The sequence below is a fragment of the Corythoichthys intestinalis genome, chromosome 8 (assembly GCF_030265065.1).
Source record: "Corythoichthys intestinalis isolate RoL2023-P3 chromosome 8, ASM3026506v1, whole genome shotgun sequence".
Classification (NCBI taxonomy): domain Eukaryota; kingdom Metazoa; phylum Chordata; class Actinopteri; order Syngnathiformes; family Syngnathidae; genus Corythoichthys; species Corythoichthys intestinalis.
The window spans coordinates 50,037,837-50,055,868 of record NC_080402.1 but is presented as its reverse complement, the minus strand read 5'-3'; the positions used below and the strand labels follow the sequence as shown (position 1 = coordinate 50,055,868).

The 18,032-nt window shown below is 39.0% G+C and overlaps 1 protein-coding gene across 2 annotated transcripts in view; it reads left to right on the top strand.

Annotated features, from left to right (window-relative positions):
* ppp1r12c (protein phosphatase 1, regulatory subunit 12C) overlaps window positions 1-18,032 on the top strand; it is a 67,449-nt gene that overhangs the window by 11,475 nt on the left and 37,942 nt on the right. Inside the window, exons 1-4 of one of the 2 annotated variants that reach the window (XM_057844104.1) lie at window positions 4,471-4,705; window positions 11,297-11,468; window positions 11,550-11,680; window positions 13,776-13,894. In XM_057844104.1, coding sequence (XP_057700087.1) covers window positions 4,668-4,705; window positions 11,297-11,468; window positions 11,550-11,680; window positions 13,776-13,894 — 460 coding nt within the window. In that variant the 5' untranslated portion in view covers window positions 4,471-4,667. Of the gene's footprint in view, window positions 1-4,470; window positions 4,706-11,296; window positions 11,469-11,549; window positions 11,681-13,775; window positions 13,895-18,032 lie in introns of those variants that run through there. The other variant, XM_057844103.1, reaches the window with a different exon arrangement.

The window sequence follows — 18,032 nt, the reverse complement described above, 5'->3', positions numbered from 1 at the left end:
TTGGAACCCCTTTCGCCTTATCACCCACCCTCTCTGGCGTTTCACGTTTGATTGACATTTATGCCAGCAAGTTAAAGTATGTTTTTGCAAAACAAATGCGTTGTCTGCCACTGCAAAACACTATCGAATTGATTTGATTGATTGGTACGACTATCTTTGCACTGATCAGTACTGATAGGACACTAAAATAACATCATCGGTATCTGGAAGTACTAAGAAATAAGGTGCCAACCATGCCATTTCCAACCGCTGATTGCCCTGCCCATGATGGCTGCCAGGTATGCAAACCACCATCAAAACTGCTTGTCGCCCTTCCTCAGATGATAGACCCCAATCGTGTGAGATCCAGTCATCCTTTGCTGTGAATTTCAATGTGTTTATCGCTAGTAGATGTCCAATCCTTTTGAAGACCTACAACATCAAATGGATTGGACGTCTAGTGCTGTAAGTTTAAAAAGTAAAATTAGTTATTCCTCTGGGCAAGATGCACCCTCCCATCAATTAGTTTTTCATTAGTTGACATCCAATCCATTTGAAGGAGTTCGTTCGTTCATGCAAAATGTCATTGTTTCTGTCTCTCTACTTCAATATTTTTATAGGATATTATTTTTATCCAAGTATTTTTCCCCAATTGCTAAATAAATAGCATGGTCATGACAAATAACAGTCTTGTGCTAAATGGAATATGAAATAATAAAAATGCACTTATTCAGGACGACATGGCAAAATTACTCCATAATGTTCAAAACTGTCGACTTCACCTTTACTGTCGCACGTCCCGAACGATATTTTATGACACCTAAATCGGGCTTATGTCATTTTCCTTCCCCGGCTTCGGAGAATCTAAACAAACCAAGAGGCGTGACAGCTAGCCGACATGCTAACCCGAACCGAGTGATGTTTCAAAGTCTTTGAAGCGGAAAATCACACATAACTAGCCTGGACCATTTGACATGATGACTGGGTTGTCGATTGTCTTTGCTGATTGGCAAACCGCCCGGTGGAGAGCAGTTTACAATTTACTAATGTGCATGAGGAGAGCTTTTTACATGCCTATCAATGATCAAACGTAAGTAGTACTTTATTTAAAGAAAGTTTGTAGTGTTTACTTTGTAATCGCTGTATTCGCGGCTATTTTTAACACAAAGTTGCAATTTCTGATCGGGTGAAAAATTTGACAGAACATCGGGCACACCAAGAGTGCAAAAGCCGAGTATAATGCTCGCCCGGCAGGGGTATGTGCGACACGGAGCATGTCAGCCACAAAATGCAAGCCATCTCCGTATTAAAATGATCCCACTATTTGACATAATACAAAACAAGATGTTTACTCACGTCCTCGTAAGTCCCATGTCCCACAGTAGTAGGGCTCGTGTTGGCCAATATCCATGGTGAATGGGAACCTTTTGAAACTCCAAAAAGGCGCACACGCCTCTCCCTCATACAGCAAGATTTTTCTGCAGCCGTATTGCTCGCGTGATGCGAAAAATAAACGTATTAATCCACAAAATCAGCCGAATCCTTAGTTCTTTTCATACAACAGTTCGGCTGTATAGTGAAGAGGACTCCTTCTACCGTACACGTCACAGCGCCCTCTTTCTCAACTCGAGACTGTTGCCGGAGTCACTCATTTTCATGGCACGGCATTCAAAAAACTAAATAAATATAGCGATCGCTTCCACACACATCCAAGCGGTCCATATCATTCAGGAGCATAAAATACCACGTGTATTATGAAATAAACATGCTTTTTCGTGCCACATGCACTTTAAGACACTGATTAGTAGAGGTGGGAATCTTGGGGCACCTAACAATTCGATTCGATTACGATTCAGAGGCTACAATTCGATTGCAAATGATTTAATGATACCCCCCCACCCCTTCAAAGCTATTAGCTGCTCTTAATGTTTCTAACATTAGTTACAAAAATTGAACAAAAATCCTCTCAGGCTTAAATAAACTACTATTTGAGTATCAAGTTAACAGTTCAAAACGGTGAATAAAATACTCAAGTCCCCATTCTGTATCAGCAGCTCTAAACTACATTCAATTACCGGAAATACCCAAATATAACGCGCATTCGTGTATAACGCGCACCCGAAATTTACCTGTAAAATGTAGGGAAATTCTTGTACTCGTGTATAAAGCGCACGCTAATTTTGGCACCGATAAATATGAGTCTCGTGTCTCAACCAGTAATCGGAAGGAGCGGATAACAGTACAAACGAAACAAACTCATGGAAATCAATCGGCCAATCAGAGTGAAGTATTACCGAAACAAAATGGTGACGTCATATACCGTAATGGTCGGCACGGATTTGATAAGATTTTTTATTTATTTTGTCAAATTTTTATTTTTATTTTTAAATAGAATTTTAATTGTCTGTGGTAAAATTGCTCACAGTTTACGGTAATTTCACAAAGTAAGCGGTTGTAGCGAGTTTTAAAGCGGAAATGTGAACTAAGTTTGGCCAACCATATTTTTGAATAATATCAATGGCTGAACAATTATAAGCATATTTTCATTATTTTTTATAACGCAACCCTTCCAGATTCTTTGTTTAACCCATAGCAACGCCCTTGACAACGAAAATGCTTTTCTTCGGCAATCTTTGGAAATTACGTCACACCGGGAATTGCGAGGAAAGTCCGCCATAGAACAGTATTGTTTGTTGCATTGCTTCTCGGTAAGATGCCATGGCGGTGTGTGGCGATGTTTTGTTCTCACTCAAACGAAAAGTTGTATGAGTGGCCAAAGGATAGCAGGGCACCTAAATGGACATCTTTCGTTCGCACGAAGCGAATGAATTTCACGCCATCATCGAGTAGTGTTCGCTGCTGCAAACACTTCGAAGATGCCTGCTTCCTTAACCGGTCTGCTTATGATCAAGGATTTGCCAAAAAGTAAGTGTGATTTTTGGATAGATGACTGATGACTTTGTCAAAGCAGAGCTGCCAACTGTTGTGGAATGAACAGTATAAGCTAGCGACATTAGCCAAAAGTTAACTCGTGGCAATCCCCGATCATAGTTGTTGTTGCGTTCGCTAGGTTAAGCGTGTTTAAATTGTGCGTCATCTACGATCTTGTCCGAAAGGGTTAATCCACTGTCCATCGGGAAAGGGGTGTGGATGTGCATATAAGCGGGTCGGCGTCGCGGTAATTCACGGTCACGTTGCCGTAAGAGACACACACCGCCGGTGAGTTTCTGCACATTTATTTGTATTTGTATTTGTATTATGTATTTCCACCTTCATGCTTCAAGCATTGCATTGCATTTGTACGGTTCGGCGTTTCTTTCACGGTGATCGCTTGATAGCCTTCTAGTTTGTATTTTACGTACGAGAGCCGCTGACAGGTGACAACAACAAGCGTTTTGGTTTTAATTTCTGGCAGCGAATCAGCGAGCGCGCAGGTCACGCAGTGAATCATGGGAAATGTAGTCTCAGGACAACACTGAAGTGGTGCTTTGTAATCTGTTCGCTTGTGCGAAAAAACTACATTTCCTCACGCCATTAGACGCCACTTCCTGCCGAGAGCCCCAAGATGTGTTCGTACTGTTAGCGCCATGTGTTAATAAAGAAACAAAGTTGTCAGCACGTCGTGTGTTCGATACATTTGTAAACAAAAAGCTCATAACAAGACACTATGCACGATCCGTTTAAGAGACGCTGGAGTAGTAGGAGGCGAGGATGAGATCAGCGAGAAGCAAAACTTTGCGGTCGAATGTGGCGGCAGTCCGCTATTATTTTGTTTTCTTATTGTTGCCACAATAAAGTGGAGAAAGCCATCTCCTTCTTTCCCCCCAACGTTTTTATAGTATTATTTTATATGCACGAGAGCTGCCGGATATGCCAAAATGAACATGAAGTCTGATTTTTTTTTTTTTTTTAACAATGTCATCAGATAGACAAAAACATAAAATTATGTGCAAATGCCTGCATCTTCAAACATGAAAATAATAACAGCCTATATTTTACCAATCTTGTAATCTCGATGGGTCTTGTATCCATTTTATGTCAGGTAATCTAGGCACATTGTTTGCATCCTGATTAGCGTCTGGCTAATACATGTTAGGTCCAACATAAAATTCCAACCTCCTCTTCTTCCTCCAACTCTTCAAAAACTTGGATCTCCTCCCTTGCGCTCGATCTATCGCTTATATCGCTGTTTGAATCATTGTTTGAAGGGCTTTGTATGGCGGCCGTATGTATGGAGCTGCCATCGCTGTTCCCGGTGTGACGTATTACTTCCGGGTTCGTCCCCTTTCAGGCTCGAACTTCGGAAACGTGATTATTTTGTCAAATATACAACATATAAATTATTTTTTCATGCTTTATTTGTTGGACAATGTTTAATTACTTTAATTGTGACCCTATTTGGCATGTTATGAAATTACTTCGCATTTCTGCTTTAACAGAATTCACCCGCGGAACTAATGTTGGCAAGTTGTGTTGTTTCCGGGGGGAAAAGTTTATTTAACGGAACAGCGGGAAGTAAACACGTCTCCCGCGAGTTGCATGACGTACGTTGTTACTTTGTGAGTTTCAATGTCAATAAAACAACGCGGCTTGGGTCTGTGGTTCGACACTCCTCCTGCTGTCCTAGCTCGCCACACGGTCAACATTTATGCGAAACGGATCGCCGTGTACGTTCTCTTCAAGACAACATGGCCATGTCAACAAGCCGGCATGTTGCGACAACAAGGTATGAAAAATGTGCCGGTAAATAATAGGCGAATACTAAAACAAAAGCTTTTTAATTTTATTAGATGTGAAAAATATCATAATGAAAACAATTATTAACAACATGAAAGTTAATTATTATGTCTGTCGTTCGATCAGGTAATATTGTGCTGGTCCATACTGACACTGGAACATGAACAAGGGTGTAGATTAGGGTTGGGAATCTCTGGCATGAGGCCGATTCGATGTGTATCTAGATACACAGGTTACGATTCGATTCAAACACGATACATTTTTAAGGCCGACCGATTCGATACAGTTTAAGAACGATACGGTTCGATACAGAGTGAAAACAATACGATAGTAAACATTTGTTGTTTGTGTTCGTACAGTATTTTATACATATAAAAAAGACCAAATTTCTAATAGCAAAATTAAACAACAAAATTTCATACCAATGTTTTGTTTTATTTTTTTATGGAAAAAAAAAAAAGGCTTACTATTTGACCGTCATTTTGTTGGATGGGATTGATAATAAAACTCCAGTGACAGACAACAATAAAGTGCAGTAATCAATTTCTGTATTTCCTGGTGTTTCGAACACAAGAGGTAAGTAATTTAAGTGCAAACTTTCAACGTAAACATCTTACAAACAAAAAAATATTAATTATATGTAGCAGCTCTAGAAAAGAAGAATTAAAACCTGCAATGTTATCATAAATAAATAATAAATTATGCTTTACCACTGGTATAATTGGGGGAATAAAAACATGGCATTCTAGACAGATAGGTCAATAATCATTACTTTAGCCTTATACACAGCAGAGTCTTTCACTTATACCTGTGCCTCATCATTGTCCATATCTTTTTTGAAGGGCAGATTTTTTTCTTGAGTAAGATCAACTAATCCACATGTTAATGTTTAAGTAGACTGCGTTTCGTGGGAAAAAAAATCTCCAGAGGGTCGTGCTGCACTTTCCACCATTGTAGTAGGTTATTTTTCAGGGTTAGAAACTCACGATCTCTGTACCGCTCCACACTTCACACTAGCTCCGTCCCATGTGAACAGATCTGGCTGCCTTCCTCACTACAAAGTCCGACTTTTGTTTTTCCTGGGTGCGTTGAAAATCAATCGCTGCACGTCGCTGGCGTCGGTGCTCAAACTGTCGATTGTTTTAGCATGTTGCTTCGTTTCCACTACTAGTTTCGTTTTCATTTTCGGCTGTGAAGAAAACGCTACGCAGCGTGCGTATTACAGTGGTTTTGTTAGCTCTCGCGTTGTTATGACACGCCCGTGACGATCGGGTAATGACGGCGACTAGCAGCGGTTTTGCCGAAATGCAGGGGAAGTTGTGCGTGCGGTCTCAATCTAAGTGCGCTGTGTGGTGAAAAACACAAGCGCAGCATGTGAAGTAAAAGCTAAATTATCATCCCATTAAGCAATGCATTGAACTAGGCATTAGAAGCTGATTCTTGTGCTCGCGATAGCCGAATTCTATCTCTACTATCGGTTCATTGAATATTTAATGGCTAATTACTGTCGAATGGTAACTTTACTATCGATACAGCTGTATCTCTCACCTGTAAAACCGGATATCCGGTCGTGTCGGTTTATCGTTCTCAAGCTTAGTGTAGATTTGGTCTCAACATTGGTAGGGACGATATAACAGCATAACCTGCATGTACACTTTTTGCTGGGGACTGTACATTAATTAGACCAAACAAATTAGGTGAACGGGGGTCAGGGCTACATTTCTCTCGAATATGAATTAAATTAATTAAAAGGCTAAATGTTCAATTCAAAATAAATCTGTATTGACTTGTTCTAAATTTCATAGGTACTCGTTTAGGTGATACACCATTTGATTCAAACCTTTGTTTTTAAAAAACTATTAAAGATTTTGAAAGCTTCCAGAATAAATATCTGGATTTTATGAGCAAATTTAAGTTGCAATATTTGAACATAAATTATATAAACATACACAATAAATAAAACCTTGGTCATAATCTCTTAATTATCCAAGAATGCAAAAAAAATAAACATTTATCTTAAGACCACTCAACATTGTCTAAATAAAGATATTAAATGTAACCGCAAAACATATTAGTCAGAGAATAACAAAAATAAATTTTAAAAAAGCCTTCTTACATGTAAATCACTGCTGCTTTTGTCCACAAGCACAGCCAAACTCGACAAAAAATGAACGCTCCTTTGGGCTGCTTTAAGACCTCATAAATAAAATAAAAATAACAATCGGGGTGAAGGGGTAACTTCACTACATTTCTCACAGTTTAATCAATGTTATAGTAGAAAACACATCCAGGAGTACACTTCTCTCTAAGCAGCTTCATAATCGAGTTCTGCAGGTTGGCAAATTCACACAATTTATTGTTATTCTAACTCTGATGCAGGTTCAACTTTCAGTTTAAAAAAATTGTGTGTTCCCCACCTCAACAACATTGATGTCTTTTTACATAGAGTGGATGCTGCTGGCCGAAAAAAAACAACTTCTAATATCCCTCCTCTTCGAAGAGGGCGGAGGAGCTGGCATGTTGTCGATATGTTGTATATCTGTCGGGGCTTTTAGTGCGTGTGTGTGGTGGAGGAGCTGTCAAGTCATCAGCCAATCAAACGTGCGTTTGAGGGGGCGGGGGTGGACTGGCACATTCAGCAAGTGAAAAGGGGTAAATGTAAGTCTGAACATAATGAAAATATTCATTTAATAATGGTATAATAATGGTCAACGCTATCCTTACAACATACAGTGCTGCTCAAAAGTTTGTGAACCCCCTCAACATTTTGGAATTATCTATTATTTCAACCTGATTTCCTAATCAATCAATTCAGTAGTTTTTTTTTGTTTTTTTAACAGTTGTGTTGTCGAGACTAAATTAAAAAGAGTTTTCATCAACTGATGTAGGTGCAAAATTGAACTGTTTGGTCACAACCAAAACCGCCATGTCTGGCGAAAAGTCAACACTGCATACCACCAAAAGAACCTTCTCCCAACAGTGAAGCATGGAGGTGGGAATGTCAAGATCTGGGCTTGCTTTTCATCCTCAGGACCTGGACAACTCCACATAGTCCAGGGAATCATGAATTCTGAGGAATATTGTCAAATCCTAGAACATAACCTGACGCCATCTGTTTTGAAGTTAAAGCTTGGCAGAAGGTGGATCATGCAACATGATAATGATCCAAAGCATTCCAGCAATACAACCAAGGAATGGCTGAAAAAGAAGAAGATTCGTGTTCTGGACTGGCCCAGTCAAAGTCCTGACCTAAATCCCATTGAAATGCTGTGGCGGGACCTGAAGCGAGCAGTTCATGCCAGACGCCCATCAAACCTCTCTCAACTGACTGCGTTCTGCAAGGAAGAATGGGCAAAAATCCCCCAAAGTAGATGTGAGAGGCTGATTAGTCACTACAGAAACCGTTTGGTTGAGATAATCTCTGCAAAAGGAGGCGCAATATCCTATTAACTGAAGGGGTTCACATACTTTTGCACACGTGATATCTGAGTTTTTCTTAAATCAACCACTTTTGTTAAATAAAGAATGACAATATAACTATTTCTTTTGTTTCAGTCCATTATTTGGAATGTCAGTATTGTGGATTTGGGTATAACTTAACATTTAATAAGGTTATTTTAGTTTTTTTTACAAAAAATCTGACCATCGCTGTGGGGTTCACAAACTTTCGAGCAGCACTGTATATGGGTAATTTAGATTGCCTTCCCATAGCTGAAGTCCTTATGTATTGCAAATAAAGTTGCTTTAAAGTTGGTGGGGACAATTTGAGCATCCTGAAAAGTTGGTAGTGTTATGTCCCTACCATCCCTATGCAAAGCCAAGCCCTTGAACATGAATCATGATGAATCTTTCTCTCTCTATCCCTGTACCTGTGTATAACGTGCACCCATGATATTACAATTGCATTTTGGTAGGAAAAGTGCGCGTTATATTTGGGTATTTACGTTAATTTAATGTTGTGAATCAACCGTTAAAGTTCTTAAAATTGCTCCCATTATTCCATAATTTCCCTTCTGTCTACTTTCGACATGTGAAAGTTTTAAAACTGTTTCATCAATTAAAGATAGATTCAAGTCAAGATTTTGCCGATATAGGAGTATTATAAAATAAAAAGTTAATTAGGTTCGCTACAACAGCCTTCCACAGAAGTCTACTGCTTTAAGATTGCGACTCTTTACTAACGCCGCCAAGTCTATCATTTCGCATCTACTATTCTATACATGTGCTCATAGGCCTGTCGCGATAACAAATTTTAGTGGGCGATAAATTATCTCATAAATTATTGCGACATACGATATTATTGTGGCCAAGCCCCCCAATTTTTTAAACCAATTTACAGAGAAAAATAGAGCAGTTAAGTTGCAGTAGCAAAAATTTGCCTTCAATAAGTATCAAACAAAAATAAACAGAAGTAAAACGGTCTAATTTCTTCAGCAGTATAGCGGACTACATTTTCCTTGAGGGACCGCCATTTTGCGCGGTCTCGTTTGTATTTCTCACATCAAGCGAACACCTCTGTAATTGTCGATTGACGTGACGAGGAAGGCTCCGCTTTTTGCGATGCAGTTTTCTTACCAAGCAGTATAAACTAAAGAGGGTGATAGTGTGTCAAATGAGCATGTACATTTGTTGTGTTGGCCCTCTTTGTTGAAACAACCTCCAAACAGATTTTGCAGACTGGTTCATCCTTTTTGGTTGCCTAGCCATTTTCATTTGGTTTAAAATCAAAATGCTCCCACACCGGGGCTGTGGTGTTTGGCTTGGAAATCAGGATTGTCCGTTCATTTTAGGCTTCCTCACTCTATTCACTCATTGCTGTGCGCCGACAGTGCACGCAGCCCCGCCTCCATCCATTGAATGATGGTCACTCAAACTCAAATGTATAATACGAACATAGCCAGAAGTCCATAAAACAGAGTTTGTCCACGTCACATTATATTGCGTAGTTGGTAACAAGGAAGCCGAACTTTTAACAGCATGCTGCCCATCTGCCGCAAGCGCGCGCGCACACGCACGCACGTGCACGCGAGGCGATAAATAACAGCGATAAAATTACCGCCTTCATTTATTTACAGTGCGATAAATGGAATTATTGCATATCGCGACAGGCTTACAGTGTATCACAAAAGTGAGTACACCCCTCGCATTTCTGCAGATATTTAAGTATATCTTTTCTTGGGACAACACTGACAAAATGACACTTTGACACAATGAAAGTAGTCTGTGTGCAGCTTATATAATAGAGTTAATTTATTTTCCCCTCAAAATAACTCAAAATATAGCCATTAATATCTAAACCCCTGCCAACAAAAGTGAGTACACCGCAGGGGAACTACGTACATCCCTAAATGTACAAATTGAGTACTGCTTGTCATTTTCCCTCCAAAATGTCATATGACTTGTTACAGGAGGAGATTGAAGAGGTTGGGGGGGGTCATTCCCCTCCTGGGGTGACAGCCATGCACACCAATTTGATGTGGAGTACGGCGTATGGTCTGAGCACTAACAGGCTGACCCCCCACCTCTTCAATCTCTGCAGCAATCCTATTGCTGACAGCACTCCTGTAACAAGTCACATTACATTTTAGAGGGAAAATGACAAGCAGTACTCAATTTGGATGAATTTAGGGATGTACGTAGTTCCCATGCTGTGTACTCACTTTTGTTGCCAGGGGTTTAGCTATTAATGGCTATATTTTGAGTTATTTTGAGGGGAAAGTAAGTTAACTGTATTATGTAAGCTGCACACAGACTACTTTTCATTGTGTCAAAGTGTCATTTTGTCAGTGTTGTCCCATGAAAAGATATACTTAAATATCTGCAGAAATGCGAGGGATGTACTCACTTTTGTGATACAATGTATGTGCTAACGCAGCAGAGTCTGACATGTCGCATTTAGCTCTATATACATGTGTTATCTATCATAGCATTATGTGGGTGTAGTTTGTAACAGCTCTCGGCCACAGTCAGGTATTATTGTTTTTTTATCTAGCGGCATGAGTTGAGTATGATGTTTACTTTCGGTCCGTTCCTCATTGCGTCCCAAAGACCGCGCTGACTGTGTTTTAGTTCGGCTTTTCATGGCATATTTAAGTAATCGGAATTTGGATGTTTGTAAATCGTTCTCGAATGTTCCGCGGCCGAATCGCGAATAATCTTAAGAATCGGAAATTTCGCACACCTCTACTGATTAGCATAATCGCTAACTAGCTTAGCGTGCTAAGTAGTAATGTCTCATCAACAAAGAATACAAGCAATATAATTTACTTCATTTATTCACCTCTGACTGAGGCACACTGGACATAACAACACAAAAGACGATCTAACTCAACACTTAATACACATAATATTATTGATTCAGCAACCCAACCTGAGTGTAGTAGTGAACTCTCATTCACTACAGTAATCACTGGCGTGCGCACAGCCTCACGTTACACACAAACAAGAACCCAAATGGGACTGCTCATACCTGTCGGCAAAAATTCGTTGGCAACTCATTTATTGATCTATTTTAATAGATTATTTGTTGCAGCTTTAGTATCTAATCTGTCTAACAAACAAAATTTCTCTCACTGTTTAGAAAAAGGGTGAGGTTCGACAGAGCTGCAGAGTTCTTGGCAGCATGTGCCAGCTGCGACACAGAAGAGGCCCGATTGATGCTGCAAGAGGCTGAAGTGATGACGAGCAGCAACAAGGACGGCACAGAAATGATTAATTGTTCCAATGCTGATGGAATAACTGCGTTACATCAGGTGAAGCTGTTTTTCCTGGCGAAGTTGTACTTGGAATGTTTGACGAGAACACAATTTAATTTGAAATCTTAATTCCAAAAGGCTTGCATTGATGGTAGCATGGAGATGGTGTCTTTTCTTTTGGAGAACGGTGCCAATGTCAACCAGGTTGACAGCGAGGGCTGGACACCCCTGCACGTGGCTTCCTCCTGTGGATACCGTGAAATTGCAGAGTATGTAGCCCTAGTCTCCACAGTTCACACAACACCCCAGCTATAGCATGATAAAATGTTTTTTGCATTAAATTATTGCAAAAGTGTCTGTTATTGGCACTCAAACATGACCATTCAAAGGCCGTCCTTCCAGCTGAATTGAGATGGACGTCTGTTATTGTCAATGGCAGCCAATGAGTTAAGAAATTTGTTGACAAGAATGTTTCAATTATATATTATCATACATATGATTTGCGATACAAGGCTCACGATAACAATTATCTCACGTAATGGCGATACATCAACTATCAATACATGGGTGAGGAAATCATTTTTCATACTTTTGCTGTGAATTGAAATGAGTTCTCACTAATAGACGTTCAATCCATTTGAAGGGGGAAGGGATGTCAGCCAATGAGTTAATTTTGGGGCATTACCGAGTCACTTCCTATTGATTTGGGGCATTTATGGGTCACTTCCTGTTTATTTTGGGTTACTGAACAGGATGTGACCTGTGAATGTCGCCAATTGAATAGAAGGTCACTCAAAATCAACAGGAAGTGACCTGCAAATTCCCTAAAATGAACAGGAAGTGAGCTGTAAATGCCTCAAAACTGAAAAGACTGGCTGTGAATGCTCTAGGTTGAGTGACATTGACGGTTCTAGATGTCCAATCCATTTTGACTGGGAGGGGTGAATGAACAAACCTTTATTCGCCGCCTCCAAGTCGAAATGAATTGGACATCTACCACCGTAAGAGGCTGCCAACGAGTCAACATAGACACTATTCTAGGGTTGCAGCTATCACTTATTCTAGTAGTCGATTATTCTATCAACTAGTTAATTTGAATATTCGTGTCATCTGATTAGGAACATTTAATTTATTGCAGAATAATTTTTAAGAGATGTAAAACAAAGGCTTGCATAGATTGTACTTTCAAAAAATATTTAAATGTGAATACAAAATAAATTTCCCGAGTGTTTCTTCAAACTATGCAGGATTGCACTTTTATTTGAAAAAGGAATTAAAATACCTGAGCTTAGCCTCAAACGGTATAAAAAAATTAATAAATAAAAGAGGACCTAAGTACAACAAAAACTAACTTAGCTAACTTGCAGAGCAAAGTCCACTAGCTTAAATGCTATGAAATGCTTTTTTTTTTTTTTTTTTTTTTTTTTTTTTTTTTTAAACAACTCTCTTAACAAATCGTTCACATATTCCCACAAAAAACAGCTAAATATACCTCTAAACTAAGTTACGAATGCATAAAAAAGACATTGGATCAAGCAAAAACTCACCTTATGTTGGTCTTAACAGGAAGAAGCTGGATTCAGCCATGTTACATGAGTTATGTCATATTCACCGTTGCCGCTAGAGGGCAGTGTATCCACCCAAATCAATAAAACTAAATGCAAACACTTTCAAAACAAACACGACAATGCCGCTCTAATGAACAAATACTCGAAGCAACAAAATTTGATTTGAAGCTTTTTCTAATCGAATTACTCGTTGCAGCACTACACTATTCAACTGGAAGATTTTGGTAGCAACCCATTTGTTCCTTTTTTTTTGTGTGTGTGTGTTTTTGTTTTTGTTTTTTTTTTTAAAACCGTGACACCTTTTTAAAATGATAAAATCGATTCTTGACGGGAGCATATCGCTAAACTTTTGGGATACAGTGTCTCACGATATATCACCATTTCGATGTATTGTCCACACCTCTATCACTGTATTTCGTGACAGAAATGTTGCACGTAAATATTCTAATAAGTCAGTGAGGAAGACCATGAAATGCTGTGAATACATTGTGGAAGCACTGTTAACTGTGTGTATTGATGCCAGGGTGTTCTGTGGTTGCCAAGGCTATTCCTGCATTCAACAATGCTATCATTGTTGTTGTGTTTGGCAGGACAACAGCCTAGTTAAAGAATGAACATGCTCAGCTGGCTACAGTTTGTGTACAATTTGAAATCCTGCTAATGGTCAATGAAAACACATGGTTGTATTTTATAGCTGCACACTAACAGTTTGCGATGGCGTTGAGTTTCCTGTTAACAAGTGGTTTTCCAGGTATTGATTTTTAAATGGCTTTTCACTCTGTTGTTGATTTGTCAGTTTCCTTTTGCGGCGCGGTGCTTCTCTCACTTCTGTCAACTGTGATGGCGAAGTTCCTGTGGACATCGCTCTGGATGAAAACACTGAGGCACTTCTCCAGGAATACAGTCTGAGACAAGGTAAACACCCTTTGGCCACAAACAGCTTGTTTTTGCATTACAAGGTTAGTCAAGTGACACAGTATGGGGTTAAGTCATGGCAACGTTAACATTAGGGTTGTGCCATTTTAGGCACCCCACAATTCTATTCCATTACAATTCAGGGTGCTACGATTCGATTATTGAACGATGATAACGGTATTGACGATTATCACAATTATAACGATTAGCGATGCATTGTACATTACTAATTAATAAAGTAGCCAAACAAACGTATGTCCATTATTTATTTAAAATATCCTAATAATTCAACAGGAATGATGGAAACATGCTCATACAACAAAAAGCTGTCCTTAAACTGTTTTTTTTTTTTTTTTTTTTTTTTTTAATAAGAAAGTGCAAAAATATTAACCATTTTAAAGGCAGTTCTTATTTCTCTCAACAATATAATAAAACTTACGCTGGTGGAATGAATTCCACATTTCTGGAAACAGTGTCTTTAGAAATAAAACTTCTTTTAACCAATATTTGTTTTCACAGATTTCTGTACTATTTCGCATGTTTGTGGTGTTACCGCTGTACTTAATCATGGGTTTACACATTCTGCATATGGAGTAACTTTTGTACAACAACAAACAACGCACAAATCGACATGGAAATACAAGTTAGCGAATTAGTTAATTAGCTTAGCGATCTGCGCTAACTGTTAACATCTCAAAAACAACACCAATAAAGGCTAAACAGTTCAAGAGGGTTAGTGTACTCACCTCTTATAGACGCACACGGGTCTTAGTAACACACTCAGGACATTTTTCAATTGACATGACTTGAAACTACTGCAGGACAACTGAAAGACGAGGAGCAACAAACTATCTCTCTTCCCCTCTTGCTCTAAAAAATAACTTGCGCACAGAAACGCGACCACCAGGTCCCGGCCTGTCCCATACACAAATGTATTTTTCAGTCTTTTTAAACGGAGTAAATCTCTCGCTCAGTAACGGCAGCATCCATCATAACGTTGTCCGCTAAAGGTGTCCGGGCGGCAGACGTGTCTTGAATTTCGTTCCGCTACGAGCGGCTGTCATAAAGTTGTAGGGAAAATATTCGTTTTTGAACATTTATGAATCGTCACGTGTCGAATCGTGATGCATCTAATAATCGATTTTTTGGCATTTCCTTAGTTAACATGGATGGTAATCTCATATCAACCTATAAGAATTTGGGCTTTTTGATTTATGAATCTAAATTAAATCATGTATTGAGCAACACAAGTGACTACAGCACAAACATACAGATCGGACTCTAATTAAGCCTAATTTCATCAAAACGTAACTGGAACTAACATTAAAGCCTACATTTTAATTTTTTCTTAAACATATCTTGCAATATGAAAGACAGAGATCATAAAAAAATGACCAAAATTGCCAAAACCTGCCAGTGGAGTTTGATTGGAAGTATGATGCGATGACAAGTCAGGACACGTAGATGATAATGTTTGTATTATTATTATTATTATTATTATTATTATTAGATGTTGCAGATGGGATTTTCAAATGCCGATACTGATATCTAAAATAATTTTCCGACGATTGCCGATATCCAAAGCCAATTTTGTCAGCCGATATTTGAAGATGATTTTTTTCACGCATGTAGATTATATATATTTTATAAATTGCTTCAGCAGCTTCAAATTTACAATGCCTGAGATTTAAGGATTAATGACCTGAGATTTAAGGATTAATTCCGTCTAATGCTACCAAACCAACAAATGCCGCACCTGCTTTTATGATTACACACACTCAGCAAGAACAATACATTATTTTCAAATAATTTAACCCACCGGAACATCATGGCGAGATGTAAACAAGTGAGAGTTTAAGAGGACGCTCGGCATGCTAAAGGTAATGCTAACGCGAATGCTACGCTAACGCTACGAGTTACATTCAGAGTGAAAGGAACACTCAATAAACACCTTGAAAGACTAAAGCAGCATTGCATATTCTCTCATGCAAGATAAAAAAAAAATATTATACAATATTTACAAAACAGCAGCCTGCCTTCAAGCTGCTGCGGGGTCCTTCCAGGGTCCTACCGTGAGTCAGCGGCGGCCACAGGTACCCACACAGGTGCCTGATCAAAATCCTTTTTTATCGACTTTTTTTTTTCGTTAATTGGCCATTTTTTCTTTGTTAATCAGCCGATGACCGGCGTTAAAGAAAAGTCCACATATCAGCCGACCTTTATCTATTATTATTATTATCATAATTATTATTATAAGTCTTAGCGGCGTGGTGGTGAGGGGTTATTACGTCCGCCTAACAGTTCTAAGTTCAAGGGTCCAGTCCCAGGCTCTGGCCCAGACACAGTGTGGGAGTAGAGGGAGTGGGCCTCCCTGTGTGGAGTTTGCTTATTCTCCCTGTCCCTGCGTGGTTTTTCTCCGGTTTCCTCCCACGTCCCAAAAACATGTATGGTAAGCAGATTGATCAATCCAAATCATCCCTTAGTGTAAGTGTGTGTGTAATAGTGGCATGAATGCATGAATGGCTCCATTTGTGCTTACAACTGGTTGGCAAACAATTCAGGTTGGACCCTTCCTGCTGCCCATAGTTAGCTGGGATAGGCTCCAGCACCATCATGAGGATAAGCAGCTCAGAACATGAATTATATATGTTATAATTAGGCTATTTCTTTTTATTTCATGTTCTATCACAACCTGTTTGTGAAATAAAAAGTAAAACAAAAAACCACTTAAAATGTATTCAATTTACTTTAAACACAGGGATTGTATATATATAAAAATGCTTGCAGGACTTTAATGTTTTTTTTAAGAGACAACAAGCTGCATTTCAGCAAGGAACTAAGCCATTGTGGGGCTTACTGGTTTGAACCGTGGTTTTTAAAAGTCACGGTTAGTATAACTGCTCAGTTTTGACGGACTTGTCAAGGAGTGTGACAAAATGTCAAAATAGTGATACAGTATATCGTGATACCTTGTATTCCAAAAGGTTATCGATATGCTCCTGCCAAGAATCGAGATATCATTTTAAAAAGCTGTCAGTTTAAAAAAAAAAAAAAAAAAAAGAAAAAGGAACCAACAAGTTTCTACCAAAATCTTCCACCATAATAGTGTCTCAATTAACTCTATGGCTGCCATTGATGACGCTCGACCAATCCATTTAGACTGGGAGGGGCGAATGAACGTTCATTCATTCTAAACCAGAGCATTTACAATCTGGGCTGTGCTTCGTTGTGTGAACTCCTGGAAGCGCCTATATACTAGTGCATGCCTGGAAGTGGAATCTTTTGAACAGCGTCAAGCTTAAAAGCGCCAGTGTGGATCTACTTCGCCATACGCCTTAAATCGAGCAGACAATAAGTTACAGATTTGCTTTAAAGCTAAAGCATCCACCTAAACTTCGTTGAGCGTTCGTGGACTAAATTATAACAATCTGAGTAGCCTGCGTTAACATGGGGTGTAGACTGATACGCCAGCCACTTGAGTGTCCAAAATGGGGTGAAATTACAAACAATGTTACAGTTGCCGAATCCAGAAGGGCTGACACGGATTTTGTTGTTACAAGGAAATACTATAAGGTTATTTTCATCTAGTTAGGTTATAGTTATGGTACTGTATTATGAGCACTTCGCACATGTACATAGAAACTCAAATAGTCTGTCATTCTTTTTTATTGTAGACAATATTGATCGCAATATAACTTTTGGACAACATGATTCCATTTCTTTTTTTATTTAAAACAATTGGTGCCTGTGCAAAACGGGTCAATAAATCACAATTTTTAAATTTATTAGAAAAATTAATGTAGCTGAAGCATAAAACGAGGCTTCCATCCAAGAGTGTAGGTTTACATAGGGACGGTAGGGACATAACACGACCAACTTTTCAGGATGCTGAAATTGCCCACACCAACAAGAAACCTTATTTGCATTATATAATGACTTCAGTTATATGGATAATTTAGATTGTTTTCTCACATGTTGTAAGGATAGAATTTACCCTATCATTATTAAGTGAATTATTTCCATTATATTCAGACTTACATTTAACTCTTTTCACCTGCTGAATGTGCTAGTCCATTTTTTCCCCCTCAAACGCATGTTTGATTGGCTGATGACTGCACCCACCCCCCCAACACACACT